We start from the raw sequence: 21,872 nt of genomic DNA, 5'->3' as shown, positions 1-21,872 counted from the left end.
CCTGGGTATTTTATTTTTTTGTGTGTGGCTACTGTAAATGGGATTGTGTTCTTGATTTGGCTCTCAGCTTGAATGTTATGGATGTACAGAAATGCTACTGATTTTTTTTTTTTTTTTTCTTATATAGAAGGTCTTACTGTATTGGCCAGGCTGGTCTCAAACTCCTGGCCTCAAGTGATCCTTTGGCCTCAGCCTCCCAAAGTGCTGGGCTTACAGGCATGAACCACTGTGAGTGGCTAACTGATTTTTGTACATTGATTTTGATTAGAACAGTGTTCAGGGTTTTACATCATTGTAACTAATCACAATTGAGTCATGTAGTATGAATTTTTTTTCGTCTTATTAACTTTCTGTTTTCCCTGGGGTTAATAAGTTTTTTCATTTGTTTAGTCTTTAAATGTGCTTATCTTCAAACTCTCTCTTGTTAACTTGCTCCTTAAATGATTCAAACTTACCAGGCATTTTGTAAGTCTTTTCTTGGAAACAACATTTTTGGAAGGTTCTGTCTTGCTCCATTCTGATTGGTAATGGTAGTACTATTCCCAGAGTCCAGCTGCCATCCCGAGATCTTCCTTACCATCATCCTAGGGATTCCTTTTGCTTTTCTCTTACATTGGAACCCTTGTTTTTTAGGTTTTTTTGTCCTCTTTCTTGGCTTACTTTCTCAGCTTGGTGGAGAATCTCCTCTAGCTTCCTAAGAAAGAATCTATGGGAAGTAAATTTTTAAGCTGTCTTTATTATAATGTCTAAAGATGTCTCTGTTTTTCACTTGCTGATATGCTTAAGTTCCTTATGAATTCTGGATATTAGACCTTTGTTGGATGCATAGTTTAACAAGGCCAACAAAAGCAATGGGAGACAGGACTCTCTATTCAATAAATGGTGCTGGGATAACTGGCTAGCCATAACCAGAAGAATGAAACTAGACTCTTACCTTTTACCACATATAAAAGTTAAAGATAGATTAAAAATTTAAATATATGACCTCAAGCCATTGAAATCCTAGAAGAAAACCTAGGAAATACCCTTCTTGACATCAGTCTTGGCAAATAATTTTTGGCCAAGTCCTCAAAAGCAATTGCTACAAAAACAAACTTTGACAAGTGGAACCTATTTAAATGAAAGCTTCTGCACAGCAAAAGAAACTGTCAACAGAGTAAACTGCCTACAGAATGGTAGCTTCTTTCAATTTGGAAACTTATCCTTCAGTTCTGGCATTTCCTTGAATTGTTTGATTTCTTCCTATTTTCTCTTTCTGGAATACTTGTGTTTCTGGATCAAAAATTTTTTTCCTCTCCTTCCTTCTTTTTGTCCATTTGCCCTACTTTTTGAAAGATTTCTTTAGCTTTATTTTTCTGTCTTTCTATTGAGTTTTAAATTTCTGCTACCATATTTTTAAGTATTCATTCTTGTGATCAGTTCCTTTTAAATATTATTCTGTTCTTGTTTCATGGATGCAGCATCTTTTATCTTTTTATGGGCATTAGTAATGGGTTTTTTTTTTTTTTTGAAGTTTTCATATTCCTGTGTAATAGATATTTTTCTATTTGTTAGTTTTGGTTTCTGTTTGGATTTTAGACATAGGTATATCTTAGCTATCTGATCCTTTGCTATCTGCTGATATTTAAGAATACATCACCAACAAGTTGACTGGGAATTGTGAACTTTTAAATTGTAGTTTTCCTTGGCTTATCTGTTTTTATCATGAACTCCTTTTTTTTTTTTTTAAGACAGTCTTAGTGTGTTGCCCAGGCTGGAGTGCTGTGGTGCCATCTTGGCTTGCTGCAAGATGGTGAACTTGTGATGTCAAAGTCTTTATATCTTTTGTCTTGAACTGGTTGGGTGTCCAGAGTAAAAATTTTCTTTTCTCTTTTTTCTTTTTCTTGTCTTTTTTTTTCTCCCCTCCCAAGATAGAGTCTTGCTCTGTTGCCCAGGCTGGAGTGCAGTGTTGCGATCTCGGCTCACTGCAACCTCTGCCCTTTTGGGTTCAAGCAGTTCTCCTGCCTCAACCTCCCAAGTAGCTGGGATTACAAGCGCGTACCACCAAACCTGGCTCATTTTTGTGTTTTTAGTAGAGATGGGGTTTCACTATGTTGGTCAGGCTGATCTTGAACTCCTGACCTCGTGATCCACCTTCCTCGGCCTCCCAAAGTGCTGGGATTACAGGTGTGAGCCACTGTGCCCAACTCCCCCCCTTTTTTTTGAGACAGGATCTCACTCTGTCACATAGGCTGGAGCGCTGGAGTGCAGTGGTGTGACTGCAGCTCACTGCAGCCTCAACCTCCTAGGCTCAAGTGATCCTCCCACCTTAGCCTCCTGAAGAGCTGGGACTACAGGTGTGCACCACCATGCTTGGCTAGTAGAAATTTTAGTCTTCTATTTGTAGGATATGACTCTGGCCAGTTCTGAGATGATATCTGGGCAGAGATCTCAACATTTAGAAAATAGACTTTCTCTTAATTTCTCTGTTTTCAAGTGACCGTTCTCTCAACTGTGTAGGGTATAGAATAGCCTTGTATTCTGCCAGAGTAGGGACACAGGCCCCTGGGTTGCAGAGTGGAGGGAGGAGATTTCAACGGACTTTTAAAGATTCCTCTTGACTTAGCTTCACCTTTATCAGAAGGTACTGGGTGTCAGCACTTCCTGAGTCTTTTTGGAGGACTTAGCTTCACCTTTATCAGAAGGTACTGGGTGCCAGCACTTCCTGAGTCTTTTCGGAGTTATATGGGGTTATTGGGCTGCTTGAATTTCCCCACTGCAGGCTCAGAATTTATTTCTAGGAGTCTGCCTATTACTTGCCTTTCTGCTTTCTAGACTTAGTGATTTTGTTGCTGCTGTCTGTTTCTCCATTTTCCTTTGCTGTGTGGATTATGCCTAGAGAGAAGAATTCTCATTACTATTGTTTACCTGAGTTTTGGGAGAGTTTGGAAATTGTCTTTGTCTGCTCTCTATTTTCTGTAACATAATACCCGAGACTGGGTAATTTATAAAGAAAAGGGGTTTACTTGGCTCATGATTCTGATGGCTGGAAATTCCAGGATTGGGCAGCTGCACCTGATGAGGGCCTTGGGCTGCTTCCACTCATGGTGGAAAGGGGAAGGGAAGTGGGCGTGTGCAAAGAGATCATATTAAAAGAGAGGATTGAAGATAGCGAAACCCAGAAAGCCAGACTGTTTTCAACAACCCGCACTTTTGAGAACTAATCCATTCCCAGAGAACTCACCCCATTGGGAAGGCATTAGAAGGCATTCATCTGTTTATGAGGGATCCACCCCCATGACCCAGACACCTTCCATCAATCCCTACTTCCCAACACTGCCACAGTGGGGATCAAATTTTCGAGTCTGGGTCAGGATAAATAAACCATCTCCAAACCATAGCAGAGCTGTATGTGTTCTGTCTGCATCTTTAACACCTGAATTCTTTTCTTTTCTTTTTTTTTTTTTTTTTTTGAGACGGAGTCTTGCTCTGTCGCCCAGGCTGGAGCGCAGTGGCCGGATCTCAGCTCACTGCAAGCTCCGCCTCCCGGGTTCACGCCATTCTCCGGCCTCAGCCTCCCGAGTAGCTGGGACTACAGGCGCCCACCACCTCGCCCGGCTAGTTTTTTGTATTTTTTTAGTAGAGACAGGGTTTCACCGTGTTCGTCAGGATGGTCTCGATCTCCTGACCTCGTGATCCACCCGTCTCGGCCTCCCAAAGTGCTGGGATTACAGGCTTGAGCCACCGCGCCCGGCCCCCAGAACCCTATTTCTTTCAGCAACACTATTGTCTGTACTTGCCTGTGCTTGAAACTTCGGAGTGATCTTTTTGTTTGTTTGTTTTTGGAGATGAGGTCTCACCGTGTTGCCCAGGCTGGTCTTGAATTCCTGGGCTCAAGTGGTCTGCTTGCCTCAGCCTCCCAAGGTGCTAGGATTACAGGAATGAGCCACTGTACCCTCCCGGGAGTAATCAGTCTTTCACTTAAAATGTATTTATTGAATACTTAGTGTGTGCCAGATACTGTACTAGGCATTTGGATTTTAAACACTAAAAAAGAAAAAAGTATACTTCCTGGCTGCTCTGAACTGTTTAGAATCAAGTTGGGGAGAACGTAAGTGAATAGATGAACCATGAAAATGATAAAAGTATGAAGACGGTGCTCTGAGAGCAGATAAGGACTCTGTTGAGGAAGGATTCACATACCTGATGCTACAACCAGATTGAACTTGTTCTTCTTTTTCATTGTCTTTGTTTTCTCATTTTGTACTTTAGCTTATGCTGATCACTTGGAATAGGCTCTAGGCCCTGGAGTGTTCCCCTGTCTTTTTGATGTTGACATTCTCTGTCTTAAGTTGGTATAAGATAGGCTAATCTCAGGGAGTACAGTGAGGTGGCTACCTCCTGTACGAAGTGTTCCCTCAAGCCCTCAGCTTGCATACAGCCTTCCCACTGTGCTATACCTTTTCCTTTCAAATGACACGTGACATATTTTGTGTTTAAGTTATTTATGTGCTTGTCTTACTTCCCTTACTGGCCTGTCAATTCCTTGAGGGTAGTATCTGTATTTGATTCATTTATATAGTCTCTAAAAGTGACTAGCATAGCGTTTAATACATGTGTTAAAGATGATAAACCCTCGCTGTGTCACTTGAAGTCAAACTAAGACGTCTTTAAACTCGGACACTTTTTAAAAAGTTGTCATTTGACAGGGATGGGATTTTTATTTCCATATTCATGTATGAGTGTCAAAATGTGATTGTGGCGCACAGAGCGCTCGCAGCAGGGGACAGACACTGCTGCACTCTTGGTGAGAACTGCCCATGTTTGTGGTGGCTTTCCCACAGTGCTGTTAAGTCAGTATCATTGGTTGGTTCACACTGATACAATGACAGGTAGTAAGCAGAGGTCCTGCAAAATGATGTTAGATAACAGCATTTCAAGGTCAAAGTCTCCTGAAAGCTTTTACCTTTTGAGAGGATGAAAACTGTAAAATTATGTCCTGCCCCAAATGGCTGTATAACTTTTTAAGCGTTTTATAGGGTAGCATGTTGATAAGCATGTGCTTTTCAGGCTCTGAGATGAACTATTTTAAAATGTGAGTTCTATTTAAAAATTGCCGTTTAAAGCACGCAAAGGCATGGGGTTCACAGGGACCCTGGATATAGTGCAGCGACCTGCTCAGAATGAAATGCTGGTATTAGTTTATGTGATCCCTCAATATGTGGGATTTCATCACTGCTTGATAGAAGCCAAAGTCAGGTCCAGAAACACATGCAGTTTAGACATGTATAATCAAGTTGGATTGTGCTACTTTTATTTTTCTTTTTAAAATTCAGGCAGTAGTTGCTTTTTCTTTTCTTTTTGTTTTTAAAAAAATTTTTAAATGGAAAACAAAACAAAACAGATGAGGTCTCACTGTGTTGCCCAGGCTGGTCTTGAACTCCTGGGCTCAAGTGATCCTCCCACCTTGGCTTCCCAAAGTGCTGGGATTACAAGTGTAAACCACTGTACCCAGCCTGATTTTCGTATTAATAGGGAAACTGATTTCTTGTATATTCAGGATGATGTAACTGAAGGTTCAGGCATTTATGTTTATTATTATTATTATTTTCTCTTTAGTATCAGGGAAGGCTGTTTTAGCACCTGCTGTCTCTTCTGCATTACCCAGATTACCCGCAGTTGTTGCAAGTGGAAAAGTTTCAGTTTTGGCCATGTTTCTTAGTATATATAATACTTCTTTTTACTCAAGAGATTTGAAAATGTACCTGGCCAGACAAATTAGGTTTTACTTGGGAGTTATGCTTTGGAAGCTGACTTAAAGTCTGAGAAGCAACTTTCTCCCCGCACCCCCATCCTTCTCCATGGCCAACCTTTGGTTTGGGCATGGGCAGTCATTATCACTGTGTGAGGCCGAGATGCTGCTCATGACCCAGAAGAGTGGAGGTGGATCTTCTTGAAGGCCTTTGTCTTTTGTTCTATTCAAGTGGTCCTACTACTGAGCAAAGTTGATGGTATTTTGTATCTGATTCCTCAGGATCCAGTTAGTTTTATAGCCCTATCTAGCCCTGCCAAGCACACAAAGAGTCTTGCTTGTCCCTGTTTTCAGAGACTTCCTTATGTCTCTGAATGCTCTGCTAGGTCACGACCTAACTTGGACTGGGTCCTGTGTAGTCTTCCTGCTGTTAGTGGTAGGTTTGGGAAGCACACTTCATTCCTGGCACAGCAGAGGGCAGCAGTGGCAAGTCGTGAGTCTCTTCATCTTACCACCTTTCTTCCACTTGTGTCCTTACTGTCAACATGTAATTTTTAGTCCCCACACCATGCAAGATTCTTTTTATTTAATTTTATGTTCTGCATTTTGGGCAGTGCTTCTAATTTTTTCTTTTTAAGAACATAATAATGAAACTGGAGATCTTAATTTAAAAACCTTACAAAAAGTCATGCATAGGTAAAAATAATTCATCAAGTGAAGTGAATAAGTTTATGTAGCATTTAATTCAGAAAGAATTCTAGAGGTGTGATTTTAGAGTAAAACAAACTTTTTCTTTTTTTATTACTTTAATTCGAAGCTTTGGGATGTGACATCAGCAAACGAGAGGAAAAGCTTTAATGTGAAACAGTTCTTCCTAAATTCAGAGGACCCTCAAGAGGATATGGAAGTGATAGTGAAGTGTTGTTCATGGTTTGCTGATGGTGCAAGGATAATGGTGGCAGCAAAAAATAAAATCTTTGTAAGTACTTTAAAAAGCCAACTTCAGTCTGATTTAAAGAAAGTTAAAATTTCTATTCATTTTTGCATTTTACAATGTTTATTGATAAAAATAAAGTCAGTTGTGTGATTTTGGGCAGTCTTCCTAACCTGTCATGGTTCTTTGGAACTGTGCTCCATGAGATAAGGATGGCCTTGTGAGGAAAGGTCTCCATGGTTACACCATTTGGGAAATATGTTTTGTATTGCTTTCCCTTATTAAGCACACGGTGTGAACTAACATATTCAGGGCCCCAGGAAGTCCTATTATACAATTTATGCCGTCGAATCCAGTGTTCCTCAAATGTATTTAAAACATAGAATGCTTTCTGAATTACTCCTTTTTTTTCTTCAATTTCAATTACATTGGTTTAGGTGATTTTTCAAAGTGCTTTCTTACACCTACAATTTTATGATTTGATGACTCTGATAGAAATGCTCATCAATGACTGAACAAGGTTGTGAAATTTTTATAAAGTAACTGAGGAAAATATGAAAAAAGTAAATAAGAAAATGCTTTGCTTTTCTTCCCCATGTCTAACAGTAGCTTATATTTGTGGTATTCAGAGAGCATATAATTTCTTTTGATGTAAGTATTCAAGAAGCAGCAGGTTACAGTAGCCCTATGATAATAATGAGGCAGCTGAGGTTCAGAGCAGCCAAATAATTTGTCCAAAGTTACATTGTGATTAGGAGAGCCAGATCTTCTGATTTATGGCTCAGTTACATTCTGATCTAATAGTGATTTCAAAAGACTTGAATGAGGGATATTACTGTTTTAAAGAGCATAATTGAAATATAGAATATGGTTATATAAGGGATCATGTATATGATTGTTATTGATCTAGTGCTGCAGTCCTTGGTGTTGATTGCTTATAAGTTTGTACCCCTTTAGCAGGAAACTAAGAGGAAAAATATCTCCCTTTAAGTTAAAATATATAAGAACAAAAAAGGAACCACTGCATTTGCAAGACTTGGAGAGTAAAACTTTTTTTATTGTGATAGAATGCATATAATGGAAAATTTGCCATTTTAACCATCTGAAAATGTACATTTCAGTGGCATTACATTCACAATGCTGTGTAACCATTACCACTACATATTTCCAAAACTTTTTCATCACCCTAAACAGAAACTTTGTAACCATGAAGTAAAAACTCCTCTTTCCCCTCTCTTGCTAGACCTTTGTAACCTCTAATGTAATCTGTGAATTTGCCTAGGTATTTCATATAAGTGGAATCATATAATATCAGTCCTTTTGTGTCTGACTTATTTCATTGAGCATGTTTTCAAGGTTCATTCGTGTTGTAGCATGTATCAGAACAGTATTTCCTCTTATGGCTGAATAATATTCCATTGTATGTATATATCACATTTTGTTCATCCATTCATCTGTTGATGGACACTTGGGTTGTTTCCACCTTTTGGCTGCTCTGAATAATGCTGCAACATTGGTGTACAAATATCTATTTGAGCCTTGTGTGTATACCTAGGAGTGGAATTACTGGGTCATATGGTAATTCTTTATTTAGTTTTCTGAGAAACCACTGGATTTTTCCACAGCAGCTGCACCATTTTACATTCCACTAGCAATGTTCGAGGGTTTCAATTTCTCCACATCCTTGATAAAACTTGTTATTGTTCATTTTTAAAATTATAGCCATACTAGTAGGTGTGAAGTGGTTTCTCCTTGTGGTTTGATTTGTGTTTTCCCAATTACCAGTGATGTTGAAAAAAAGATAACTTTTTAAAAGATTTTAAGAGACCTATTCTAGTGAGAGGAAAATAATTTTATATTACATGAAATGCCTTGTTTTAAAAATCTGTACAGCAGTTCCCTGTTTTACCATGCTAAAAGAAAGCCACCCAAAGGTGTTCCTTAACTGCGTGTAGATCCCGATTTCTTACCCTTGGTCTCTCCTTCCTCCTCCTGTTATTTCTTTCCAATTCCTGTGTGAGTCTTCTCCTGTTGTTAGGTCTTTTTTCTTTTACTATTCCATAATTGGGACAACTGCCTATTCTACATTTGCCAAGTTTCCTCGATCACTGTCAGTCACTAATTTTTAAAAAAATGACCTGTCCTGGGAAGCATTTTAAATCTAATTTCCTGCCCTGTGTTTTTGGCCTCCAGCGCTATGCTGCCTACCATATGTGCTTGCTTGCAGGGACTATGCATTCACTAAACATTTTAATAGCTCCCACTGGAAGCTTTTTTGTTTCTTTCTAAGGTCTATGTCTTAATCTTAAATCACTATACTGTATCAATACATGTAGTAAATACAAATCATCTTATTTGGCAAAAACTTTGGAAGAGTATATTCAGCATTTATAAGTCTTAAAAATTGAAGAAACTGTGGCTGGGCGCAGTGACTCACACCTGTAATCCCAGCACTTTGGGAGGCCAAGGTGGGCGGATCACCTGAAGTCGGGAGTTCGAGACCAGCCTAACCAACATGGGGACACCCTGTCTCTTCTAAAAATAAAAAAATTAGCTGGGCGTGGTGGTGCATGCCTGTAATCCCAGCTACTTGGGAAGCTGAGGCAGGAGAATTGCTTGAACTCAGGAGGTGGAGGTTGTGGTGAGCCGAGATCGTGCCAAGCTGAGATCGCGCCATTGGACTCCAGCCTGGGCAACAAGAGCGGAAGTCTGTCTCAAAAAAAAAAAAAAGAAAAAAAATTGAAGAAACTTGGATTACTCAAAAGTAGCTTTTTGGGGTTCAAAAACAGGAAAATGATTAATTATAATGAGCAATGTGGTAGTTCTAGAGAGAAATAGAAATGATTGAGCTAATTCTATTTTAGCAAACCTCTGCCCTGTATCATTTTGATTATTTTCATTTATGAGTATTCATTTTCTCTTTTGAATAAACAAGCATTAGGGAGAACTAGTCTGTATGTTAATTGGGCCAGTCTCTTCTTTATTCACAAAACTTTTATTTCTCTTCAGGCTAGCTTGAGAGCTCATCTGTGATGAATTTTCCTTTATAGAAAATATGTTTTTAGGCATGGACAAGGACTTCATGTCTAAAACACCAAAAGCAATGGCAACAAAAGCCAAAATTGACAAATGAGATCTGATTAAACTAAACAGCTTCTGCACAGCAAAAGAAACTACCATCAGAGTGAACAGACAACCTACAGAATGGGAGAAAATTTTTGCAATCTATTCATCTGACAAAGGGCTAATATCCAGAACCTACAAAGAACTCAAACAAATTTACAAGATAAAAACAACCCCATCAAAAAGTGGGCAAAGGATATGAACAGACATTTCTCAAAAGAAGACATTCATACAGCCAACAGACACATTGAAAAATGCTCATCATCACTGGCCATCAGAGAGATGCAAATGAAAACCACAATGAGATACCATATCACACCAGTTAGAATGGCAATCATTAAAAAGTCAGGAAACAGCAGGTTCTGGAGAGGATGTGGAGAAATAGGAACACTTTTACACTGTTGGTGGGATTGTAAACTAGTTCAACCATTGTGGAAAACAGTATGGCGATTCCTCAAGGATCTAGAACTAGAAATACCATATGACCCAGCCATCATATTACTGGGTATATACCCAAAGGATTATAAGTCATGCTGCTATAAAGACACACACACACGTATGTTTATTGCGCACTATTCACAATAGCAAAGACTTGGAATCAACCCAAATGTCCATCAGTGACAGACTGGATTAAGAAAATGTGGCACATATACACCATGGAATACTATGCAGCCATAAAAAAGGATGAGTTCATGTCCTTGGTAGGGACATGGATGCAGCTGGAAACCATCATTCTCAGCAAACTATTGCAAGAACAGAAAACCAAACACCACATGTTCTCACTCATAGGTGGGAATTGAACAATGAGATCACTTGGACACAGGAAGGGGAGCATCACACACTGGGGCCTATTATGGGGAGGGGGCGGGGGAGGGATGGCATTGGGAGTTACACCTGATGTAAATGACGAGTTGATGGGTGCTGACGAGTTGATGGGTGCAGCACACCAACATGGCACATGTATACATATGTAACAAACCTGCATGTTGTGCACATGTACCCTAGAACTTAAACTATAATAAAAAAAAATATGTTTTAAGATGAGCAATATTTTAAAAGTATATGTATATTGATCCATATTTTGTTTATGACTGTCAATAATTATGCCAGTTATCAGTAATTGTTATATTTTTTCAGGACTTATATTTGAAATGGTAGGATATTAGAATAGCTTCTCTCTTAAAATATTTTACCTTCATAGATATCTCTATTTATGTTGACAGCTTTTTGACATTCATACCAGTGGCCTATTAGGAGAAATCCACACGGGCCATCACAGCACCATCCAGTACTGTGACTTCTCCCCGCAAAACCATTTGGCAGTGGTTGCTTTGTCCCAGTACTGTGTAGAGGTGAGTAGTTGAATTTATTCTGTGAAGCCTGGGTTTCCAGAGATCAAAGGATGACAGAGAATGGACAGCTTAAACCATTAACTGCTGAGGAGCCTTGCTTGAGAAATTGTAGAGTATTTTCTTTATAGCCTAATGACCTCTAACTTTGGGATATTAAACCACATAGCCAGCTTTATTATTTTAACAGTGATTACAGACTTGATTTGACAGTATGACAGGGAATTCAGCAAGCATTTGCTGAATGCCTAACGTGCCAGGAACTGGGAAAACAATGGAGTGACTTCTGGTCATGAAACATGACATCTCTTATCCAGTATAGATATGTGGCATTTCTTAAACAGTATAGGCACAGACTCTTTCCTTCTTAAAAGAGGTGGTGAGAGATGAGTCCAGTTCAGATTTCTTAGATCATTGGGTAGGATAAGATAGGATGTTCATTGCCAGGGACTAATGAATAAAATAACTCATATAAATTACTTTTTTATAATTTTGTACTTACCTGTTAAGTTTTCTGTTCAGAATGTATACCTAGCTGGCCCTGGAAGAATTCCACCCAGTGAATTGCTGTATTAGTTTTTTCATAAAGTAGTGAATTATTTTTTTCCTTCAAAGATGGATTACTGCTTTTTTTTTTTGTTTTTTTAATGGAGATGGGGTTCTCACTGTGTTGCCCAGGCTGGTCTTGAACTCTTGGCCTCAAGCAATACTCCCGCTTTGGCCTCCCAAAATGCTGGGATTACAGGTGTCTCACCATGCCTGGCCAAAGACAGATTAGTTTTTCCAAGCTTTCTTACTCTTCATTCCTCAGGTTAGTTTTTACCACCAGGTAGTTTGAAACCCCTTGAGATCACAGTTCCAAGAAGATGGGTATGGGCCTTTTGGAAAATAGGGAAGTTCACTTGGTTCACAGACTCCTCATCAAGGGAGCCATGACTACTGCAAGCACTTCTTCAATGTTCTCTGCTTATTTAGCAAATTTTAGTGAGTTTGCCAGCCTTTCCTATTACTGTGAAGGTGTTGGGGGAGAGTTGCTAAGCTGTAGCCCTTCAACATGGAGGCACAGGTGAGAGTGAGGGCATGAGCTCCATAGGCTTCTCCTAATTCTTGGTGCAGCAGTGCATGTGACACTGAAGAACTTCTCTGCTGAGACTCTTCCCATTGCACGCAGAGGCAGGGAGTGTGAAAAAGCTCTAGTCCTGTCCGAAGCAGCGGGAAGAAGTAGGGTGCTGTGGGCAGTGTTTTCTTGGGCAGAGGCTTTGAATTGGAAGTGTTTTGTGTTATTTTGTTTTTGAGACAGAGTCTCTCTCTGTCACCCAGGCAGGAGTGTAGTGTCGTAATCTTGACTCACTGCAACCTCCACCTCCCGGGTTCAAGCTATTCTCTTGCCTTAGCCTTCCAAGTAGCTGGGATTACAGGTGCCCACCAGCACGCCTGGCTAATTTTTTTTTTGTATTGTTTTTGTATTTTTAGTGGAGATGGGGTTTCATGTTGGCCAGGGTGGTCTCAAACTCCTGACCTCAAGTGACCCACTTGCCTCAGCCTCCCAAAGTGCTGGGGTTTATTGGGTTTTAGATCTCCTAGGAGATCTTGAACCTTATGTGTAGATCCTCAAGGTAAATGTGGAGCATTTGTTAGGATTTTTAGAAACAGTACTAAGTAGCAACCCCTCTTTCAGCCTTTCCTGTCACTTCTAAAGTCCTTACCCTCTGCCATCCTTAGCAATCTCCAGGAAACAATGAAACAGTATCCTCCCTCTTGAAATATAGGGACTCAGTTCTGGAGGCTCTGAGTGACAAACAAATGATGGGAGAGAGATGGGGAGAAGAAAGCGGGAAGAGAGGGGAGGATTCTCAAGGGAGATTTTCAGTTTCTTAAGAGAGATCTTCAGTTGTGGAACCACTTTTATTTTTGGCCTTTAGCTCTTTATGTCCCAGCTTGGACTCTAGAGAAAAGGCAGAGAAAATTTCATACAATTAGTTCATAACCATAGAACTCACTGAACGAAAACCAGTCACTGGGCCTATGATGAGGTACTTGTTTTGTCCATGCTAGTTCTGAAATGATAAAGTGGTTTTGTAATTTAAAGTGTAATGAGAGGAACTCAGTCACATATGGTACTTCATTAGACTTGAATATATTAGAGTAATTTACAGCAGAACCCAGGACAAAATACCAGACTGCTGGTACACATGGTAATAAGCATGAATAACGAGAAATGTGGACATGTTACAATTACTGTGTTAATTTATTGTAGGTTTTACAGTCAGTTGAAATGAAGGTTAGATGACAGTATTAGTGGAAAAGAATCTGAATATGGAAGCTGCTTATGTTCATCCTATTATTTTTTGGATTGATTTTTTTTAAGTGATAAAGTATTTGCATGATTCCAAAGTCAAAGTTTTATAATGAGTTATATTCAGAGAAGTCTTGCTTTCATCCCTATCCCTTCGCCTCTCTATCCCTCCTTCCCTGCATATGTAACTATTTTCTGTTATTGGTTTAACTGTCCAATATTTCTTGCATATATAAGCAGATATCTATAGGCATATATATATATCCATATGTGTATCCTTCTATATGTTCTTGTACATATTTTTCCATCTCAAATAAAAGATAGTACTGTATAGTATATAGACTCTTCTGCACTTTGCTTTTTTTCTGTTAACAGTATATCCTAGAGATTTGTTGTCATCAAGGTGCTTTTCTCATTCTTTTTAACGGCTGCATGATATGCCATTATGTGATTAATGTAGTTTATTCAGTTGGTTCCCTATTGATGGATATTTAGTTTCCTAGTATTTTGCTATAAGAAATAATGATGCACTAAATAATCTTCTTCATAAGACATTTTGTAGTTTTGATAGTGTGTTTTTGAGCAATTATTCATTGAAGTGGTATTGCTGGCTCATTCTTGCTATTTTCAATATTTTTGCTACCTTCACAATACCTATGTATGTGATTTCCTATATGCTGTGTTTATTCTGTAGTTGTGGAATATAGACTCGTGTTCAAAGGTGGCTGATTGCAGAGGACATTTAAGTTGGGTTCATGGTGTGAAGTTTTCTCCTGATGGATCATCATTTTTGACATCTTCTGATGACCAGACAATCAGGGTGAGAAATATTGAGATTTTCAGTTTGAACATTTCCTGATAGTGAGCTAAACCTCTTACAAACCAAGAAATTGATGGGTAGCACTGAGGTAAGCAAAATAGGAAACTAGTACTATACTCCTATTCACCCTGGAAAAGTGCTATTATATGGACTGTAACAGTCTCATTCATTCACTACATGTTCATGAGGATTACCATGGGCCAGGTGCTGTGGGAACTTCAATGATTAAACTGTATTTTGGTTAATTTGAAATACTGCATTTGATTCCTCAGAAAAATTTTTGACCCTTTTCTTTACCTTGAATTCCTGCATCCAATTACTTCCCGATTCTAAGAGAGTCTACCTTTTCATTTTCTATTATTATCTCTACCTTTCTATTTCTGCTACCCAAGTTCAGGACTTTGTTACCTGTTACTTCTCTTGTTGTATGAGTCTCTGCCACAAGTATTCTTTCTTGCTTTTCTACATGCAGCTTCTAAGATACTTTTCTTTCATGTACAATATAGTCATGTCATTTTTGCTCAAAAATAGATAATGGCTCCCTTGTCTACCAAAGTAAATATATACTTCTGTGTCTGCCATTAAGCTTCTCTACAGCATGGCCTCATTCTGCTCCAGTCTGTCTTCCAGTTTATTCCTACAGGGAACCAATACTGGACTGCTCACATTTTCCCAAGGAATCCATAGTTGCCTGCTTCTGTGCTTTTCCTTAAGTGGTTTCTTGTATTTGGAATGCCCTACTTACCTGTATCTCTGTTTGTTGAAATCCTAACCATTCTATAAGTCCCCTCAAGCCTTCTCTATTTGGGGAGAATGCCTGTCTCTCTCTTTTTTTTTTTTGAGGTGGAGTCTGGCTCTGTCGCCCAAGCTGGAGTGCAGTGGCCGGATCTTGGCTCACTGCAAGCTCTGCCTCCCGGGTTTACCTCATTCTCCTGCCTCAGCCTCCTGAGTAGCTGGGACTACAGGCGCCCGCTACCTCGCCCGGCTAGTTTTTTTGTATTTTTTAGTAGAGACAGGGTTTCACCATGTTAGCCAGGATTGCCTGTCTCTCTTAATGCCATCTAATTCTATGTCATTTTCTAGTGGTGCTTATCAAATTTTGACTTGAATTTAAATACAGATATGATTTACCCCTTATTTCCAACACTCCACTGCTTCTCTGGCTTATTGATACATCTTACATTATAAGCTCTTTGAGGCCAGGAACCATGGCTGGTCCCCACGGCATCCAAATACAGCGTTATATATGAATTATAGCTAAAATTAATTCAGTGCTTACTATATTCAAGATGTTATGCAAAGTACTATATATATATATACATATGAATTTACTAATTCTCACAATAGTCCCTTTTGCAGATAAGAAAACAGGCACAGAAGGACTGAGAAAAGTCAGTGGTACTTAACATGCCAGTCTCCGTGAGCTTGAGCCAGAATATAAATCAACACGCTGCTTTCTTCATCAAGAAAGTCTTCTTGAAATGAAATAAGCTGCATCACTAGGCACAGTTACAGTGTGTTTAGTGATGTAGTTGATTTACATTCTGGTGCAAACTTTTTTTTTTTGTCATGGAGTCTCACTCTGTCACCCAGGCTGGAGTGCAGTGGCACGATCTTGGCTCACTGCAACCTCTGCCTCCCAGGTTCAAGCAATTCTCCTGAGTAGCTGGGACTACAGGTGCACACCACCACGCCCGGCCAAGTTTTGTATTTTTAGTAGAAACAGGATTTCACCATGTTGGTCAGACTGGTCTTGAACTCCTGACCTCAAGTGATCCACCCGCCTTGGCCTCCCAAAGTGCTGGGATTACAGGTGTGAGCCACTGTGTCTGGCCCAAACTTCTTATCTTGTGGATTGGTATCAAACAGTTTGAGAACTAGCAGGAGGTCCTTATCTTTGAGTAACACTGGGTTAAGCAACCTGCCTGAAGTTACAACTTTAGGTAGAACTAGAATTCATACTGAGGAATTTTGACTCTGGAGCCCATAACTCTTAATACTAACTGCATCTTATTATAGATTGTGTTAATAAATATTTATTTTTGGATCATAATCTAATATTGAAACCTTTCTAGCATCATAGGTATTTTATAGTTTGTCTCTTACTTTAAGATGAAGACATGTTATTTCAGAGATGGAATGATAATTTCTTTATCTCTAACTCAGCTCTGGGAGACAAAGAAAGTATGTAAGAACTCTGCTATAATGTTAAAGCAAGAAGTAGATGTTGTGTTTCAAGAAAATGAAGTGATGGTCCTTGCAGTTGACCATATAAGACGTCTGCAAGTGAGTATTTTTTAGAAAACAATTGGAAAATTGTTTTGGTTGAATTTTCTATTCAGTTTTTCTTGTTTTTGGACCTGGGATTAAACATGATTATTTTATATCTAACAGTTGTCCAGTAGACATTGGTTAAATAAATATATGTAGGTCTCGAGCTGAGGCTCAGATATGCTTATATTTAGAATTAAATTAGATAATTCCTCATCTCACTGCTCTTCTGTTGGTATCTATGATCACATTCTTTGATTTGCGTGGAGTCTAATAATACCATGAGGACAAACTCATGTTGTCTACAAGAGTGATTCAGACATGTGTGCAAGGGGGATGAGCATATAGAAGCATTTTTAAAAGGGAAGGATTCCAGGGTCTTTGAAAGAACAGAAGTCACTTTAGATGAGGAAGGAGTCTGAGTGATTGGAACTGAGGTGAAAGGACCTGGGCTTTACATACTGAAGTACGCCTGTTCATTCATTTACACACACCTTTGTTAAGTAGATAGTTATTGAATGCTTATTTTTGCCCCTAAGGAGGAAAGGGTTGTGTAGTAAAATTGAAAGAACTATATTGCTTAGGGATCCAAACAGCACTACTCTAGCCTGTTCTCCCTGTACCCCCCAACAAAGAGTGGGACACATGAGAGGAAGGCATTTCTCAACTGGCTGAAGAGAAAAGGAGTCCCAAAGATCCATTGGCAGAGGAATATACCATTCCAGGAGCTCAGAGTGGTGGTAACAGATGCCCTAAGAGCAGATGCCCTAAGGAGCACTGGAGTTCAAGAGCAGGTTGGCACCACTGTGCTGGTGGCTAAATAAGGTGTCATTGCATTGACAGAGATGTCCTGGAAGTGGTGATAGTGTAGATAGTGGCAGCAAGAGAAAGCAGGTACCTCATGGAAGATCAAACACAAGAGGCTATCTATATATTGGTCAGCCCAAGTAGAACAGCAGAGTATGGACCATTGAAGGTGTCAGCATGTGGAGCTGACAGCATGTGACTGTGACTTGTGGCTAAGAGAGGTGGTAAGAGCAAGCAGCCAGATAAGAAGGGCAGGAGGTGGCATGGCTTTTATGTGAACTGGTGGGACATTCTCCCTTGCCCTGAGGATTCCCTGAGACATAGGATTGAGAAGGACAGAAGCCCTTTCATAGTAAGGGCTAATTTTCTTTCTTTTGTTTTTCTTTTGAGATAGTCTCTCTCTGTTGCCTAGGCTGGGGTGCAGTGGCATGATCTTGGCTCACTGCAACCTCCACCTCCTGGGTTCAAGAGATTCTCATGCCTCAGCCTCCCGAGTAGCTGGGACTACAGGCGTGTGCTACCGCTTTGAGCCTCAGTTTTTAAGGTCCTTTTCATCTTACAGTCTCTGAGCTAGTTACAGGGTCAAAGTAGAATCCAAATTCAGGAGTAGATACTGGGAGTAAATCGCTTGGCATGTGGTAACTTCTTGTTTACTGTGGGTGTCAGAATCAAGCTGTAAGTCACCGCTGAATATGGCTTGCTTTGATTTTACAAGTTTTACTATTGTCCTCAATATGCTGATTAGGAGCTCCTAATACACAGTACTTTTGGGGTGAATTGGGATGTGGAATTCAATGTGAATTTCTCATTAACTGTTTTTTAGAAAGCTGATTCTTCCACTTGGGATATTTCCACTCCAGTTTTTTTGTCAAATTTAGTGTCCTCATGCTTGTATTTCCTTTATTAAATTTGTGCAACCTTTCTTTAATGACTGTTGTAACTGTGAGACTTAAAAAGTCATCTGTCTATAAAGATATCATTGTATGACAGTGGTTGTGGGAGAGTTTAGAGGATAAACTTAATAGTTTCATTTAAGTGAATAAAACATTTTTTAGTTTCTACTTAAAGAGAGAGCTCTTGAAATTAATTTTTGAGAGAAGGAAGATGTTCAGCTCTTCGTAGTTCAATTTTCATTTTGAATGTCTAATAGATAAAAACATGCTAGGTAAAATAATGTTAAGGAAAAGCTACCTGTGATTGATTGACTGTGATCTTTGTACCAGAAACAAAAATGACTGCTTATTTCATGTTGAAAAATAATTGAAGAGTTTTAGTTTATGACACTAAGTTAGAGAGAGGTATCTGACAATTGATTTAATATTCAGAGATATTTTCCCAGGTCACATGTTTTAGATGAGTGATAAAGCATCATAATTCATGGGATTTAAGCATTGGTACAGATTATGAAATTAGGTAATCTTTGTTTAAGCATTGTAAATCCAGCTACACAAATTATGCTTATGAGTTCTTCTCCATTGTCCTTACTGCCCCCGCTCCAAGAGAAAGAATCTTAATTTACACTGTTTTGTGAGTGATTTGGAGGATATCAGCCCCATTTTAATTTGTCTTTTTATGTCTGTCTCGGTCTTGTTTGACCAACAGCTTTGAAATGTAGCAGAAAAGTATATTTTAACAAACGATAGCCCTATTAAAAGTGGGCTTTGTGAAGAAATGGAAAACAGGGTATGGAGCTGGCTGTGGAATTACAAATCAGACAGATGTGTCTCAGGTGGTGGGCACAGCAGCTGCTTCTTAAACCTTGTAATGCTCGTTTTATTTTATGAAAATGTATTTGAACCACCAAAGTGGAATGAAATGAAAGTGTGAAGTGCTAAATGCAGCTGCTGAGACTAGGATATGGCTTTGTTGTTCCCCTGAGAACTCTTGTTGGTTATTTTCTGTGTTTTATTTATTTATTTTTCAATTGAAGCCTCTGTTCTAAAGAACAAAATCTGCTCTTACAGCCTAATAACTGATTTTGCCTCATTTTTCATTAGCTTATTAATGGAAAAACAGGTCAGATTGATTATCTGACTGAAGCTCAAGTTAGCTGCTGTTGCTTAAGTCCGCATCTTCAGTACATTGCATTTGGAGACGAAAATGGAACCATTAAGGTATTCAGTGCTAGTCTTCAGAATCTTTCTGTACAGAATTAGTTAATTAAAACTAATTATGTGTCTGGCATTGTGCACTTCTATTTTTATTTATTTTTATTTTTGAAATGGGGTCTTGCTGTGTCACCCATGCTAAGTGCAGTGACATGATCACAGCTGACTGCAGCCTTGACCAGAAGTGATTCTCCCACTTAAGCCTCCTGAGTAGCTGGGACTACAGGTGTGTATCACCATGCCCGAATAATTTTTTTACTTTTTGTAGAGATGGGGTCCCCTATATTGCCCAGGCTGGTCTCAAACTCCTGGGTTTAAGCAATTGTCCTGCCTCAGCCTTCCAAAGTGTTGGGATTATGGGCATGGGAGCCACTGTGCCTGGCTATTGTATACTTTTTTTTTTGAGATAGGATCTTACCTTGTTGCCCAGCCTGGAGTGCAGTGGCCCAATCTTGACTCACTGCAACCTTCGCCTCCCGGGCTCAAGGAATCCTCCCACCACGGCCTCCTGAGTAACTGGGACTTCAGGTATGCACCACTACACCCAGCTACTTTTTCTGTTTTTGTAGAGATGGAGGTTTCACCAGTGTTGCCCAGGCTGGCCTTAAACTCTTGGGCTCAAGTGATCTGCCCATCTTGGCCTCCCAGAGTGCTGGAATTACAGGTGTGAGCTACCACACCCAGCCTGTTATACACTTTTATACTAAATAAATCTTTCTGTGATCTATTAGTCATCGTTCTGTTAAACTAAAAATCATCTTATCCAGTTGGCTGTATATTTTTCAGATTTCTTTTATTACTGTTTCTCATGCTTTTTGTCTTTTTATGTCCCTTATTCTCTACTTAGTTGTGTGGCTGTTCTCCACATATATCAACCACTATCTATCAAGATTTCGCTAACTATGCAAAGAGCACTTTTTTCTCCTCTTCTTAGAAGCCCAGCCATATGGGGTATAAGTTGTTTCCATTTTGGTACTGATAAGGCTCATGGGGAATATTGGTGCAAGGCTGCCTGTGCTTGCCTGCTCCACCAATCCTTGCTGTTCTACTTTTGGTGGCAGAAGTACCTCAGTTCACCACCTGAAATCCTTAATTTATCTAACAAGACCAAATAAGTAAAAATAGAAACATGTTGCAAGGCAAAAAATGTAGTATAATAAAGGCATTTTGGGTAAAAATATTGTCTTTATCACAAGTGAAATTCACAAAAGCACATTTTCTCTAGCTTTATAATGGTTTTAAAAACCATTATATTTTAATGTTTTATACCAAAAACATTGGTTCCTTCTTTCACTTTTTCTCACCAGGCATCTGGGAATTATTTTTTAACCAATTACTTATGGCACTGGCCGCAGTATTTTACTTTGGATTCATTTTCTTAAGGAATTACACAAATATTCTCTAGTCCATATTGCCCCACAGAGAAGAGACTATATGTTTAGACACAAAGTGAAGAAGGAAGCTTTTAGACAGTGATTTCTATACTCTTATATATTTGCCATGACCCTTGTGTCATGGATTGAGAATTCAGGCTTTGTCTTCTCTTTATTATTGTAAAAAATTTATTTATCATTTGTTAAGATGTGTACTATTCTGAGAAAATACATCATGGATATGTATTTCTTAAGCAAGGGATAATTGCATATTTACAGGTGAACCTTAGACTTCCGTCTCAGGCTTATCTCTCAAACTGTTGTGTATTATTATTTATTCTTAAAGAGTCCTTAGTTTCCCTTTTATCTTAACCTTGATGTCAAGTCAGTACCACATTCTTTTCATTCTTACCATCTATCTTAAAATAAATCTTTTAGATAGTTTAAAAATAAACACACATATGTGCTTCATTCACATCGTTAGTTACCTCAAAGTCATCAAATAATATAAATAATAATGAACCATGTGAAATTACCAATATTTACCTATAAACTGGCAGTTTTGTATGGTGTAGCCCCATATCATCAAATAATAGCAACTACCATTTATTAACTGTTTACTGTGCCAGATGCTCTCATTGAATTTTTTTTTTTTTATTATACTTTAAGTTCTAGGGTACATGTGCACAACGTGCGGTTTGTTACATATGTATATATGTGTCATGTTGGCGTGCTGCACCCATTAACTCATCATTTACATTAGGTATATCTCCTAATGCTATCCCTCCCCACTCCCCCCACCCCACAACAGGCCCCGGTGCGTGATGTTCCTCTTTCTGTGTCCAAGTGTTCTCATTGTTCAATTCCCACCTATGAGTGAGAACATGCGGTGTTTGGTTTTTTCTCCTTCTGATAGTTTGCTGAGAATGATGGTTTCCAGCTTCATCCATGTCCCTACAAAGGACATGAACTTATCCTTTTTTATGGCTGCATAGTATTCCATGGTGTATATGTGCCACATTTTCTTAATCCAGTCTTTATCCTTTTTTATGGCTGCATA

At 39.1% G+C, this 21,872-nt stretch overlaps 1 protein-coding gene across 5 annotated transcripts in view; it reads left to right on the top strand.

Annotated features, from left to right (window-relative positions):
* Positions 1-21,872, top strand: part of APAF1 (apoptotic peptidase activating factor 1) — a 91,074-nt gene that overhangs the window by 46,810 nt on the left and 22,392 nt on the right. For 2 of the 5 annotated variants that reach the window (XM_011992223.1, XM_011992222.1), the window contains exons 16-20: positions 6,549-6,710; positions 11,012-11,140; positions 14,128-14,253; positions 16,420-16,539; positions 19,329-19,445. The exons of 1 other annotated variant lie outside the window; for it this stretch is intronic. In XM_011992223.1, the coding sequence (XP_011847613.1) occupies positions 6,549-6,710; positions 11,012-11,140; positions 14,128-14,253; positions 16,420-16,539; positions 19,329-19,445 (654 nt within the window). The remainder of the gene's footprint in view (positions 1-6,548; positions 6,711-11,011; positions 11,141-14,127; positions 14,254-16,419; positions 16,540-19,328; positions 19,446-21,872) is intronic. 2 more of the 5 variants (XM_011992224.1, XM_011992225.1) reach the window with 1 other exon arrangement.

This window comes from Mandrillus leucophaeus, unplaced genomic scaffold, assembly GCF_000951045.1.
Source record: "Mandrillus leucophaeus isolate KB7577 unplaced genomic scaffold, Mleu.le_1.0 Scaffold408, whole genome shotgun sequence".
Taxonomy (NCBI): domain Eukaryota; kingdom Metazoa; phylum Chordata; class Mammalia; order Primates; family Cercopithecidae; genus Mandrillus; species Mandrillus leucophaeus.
This window is presented reverse-complemented; position numbering and strand designations above follow the sequence as displayed.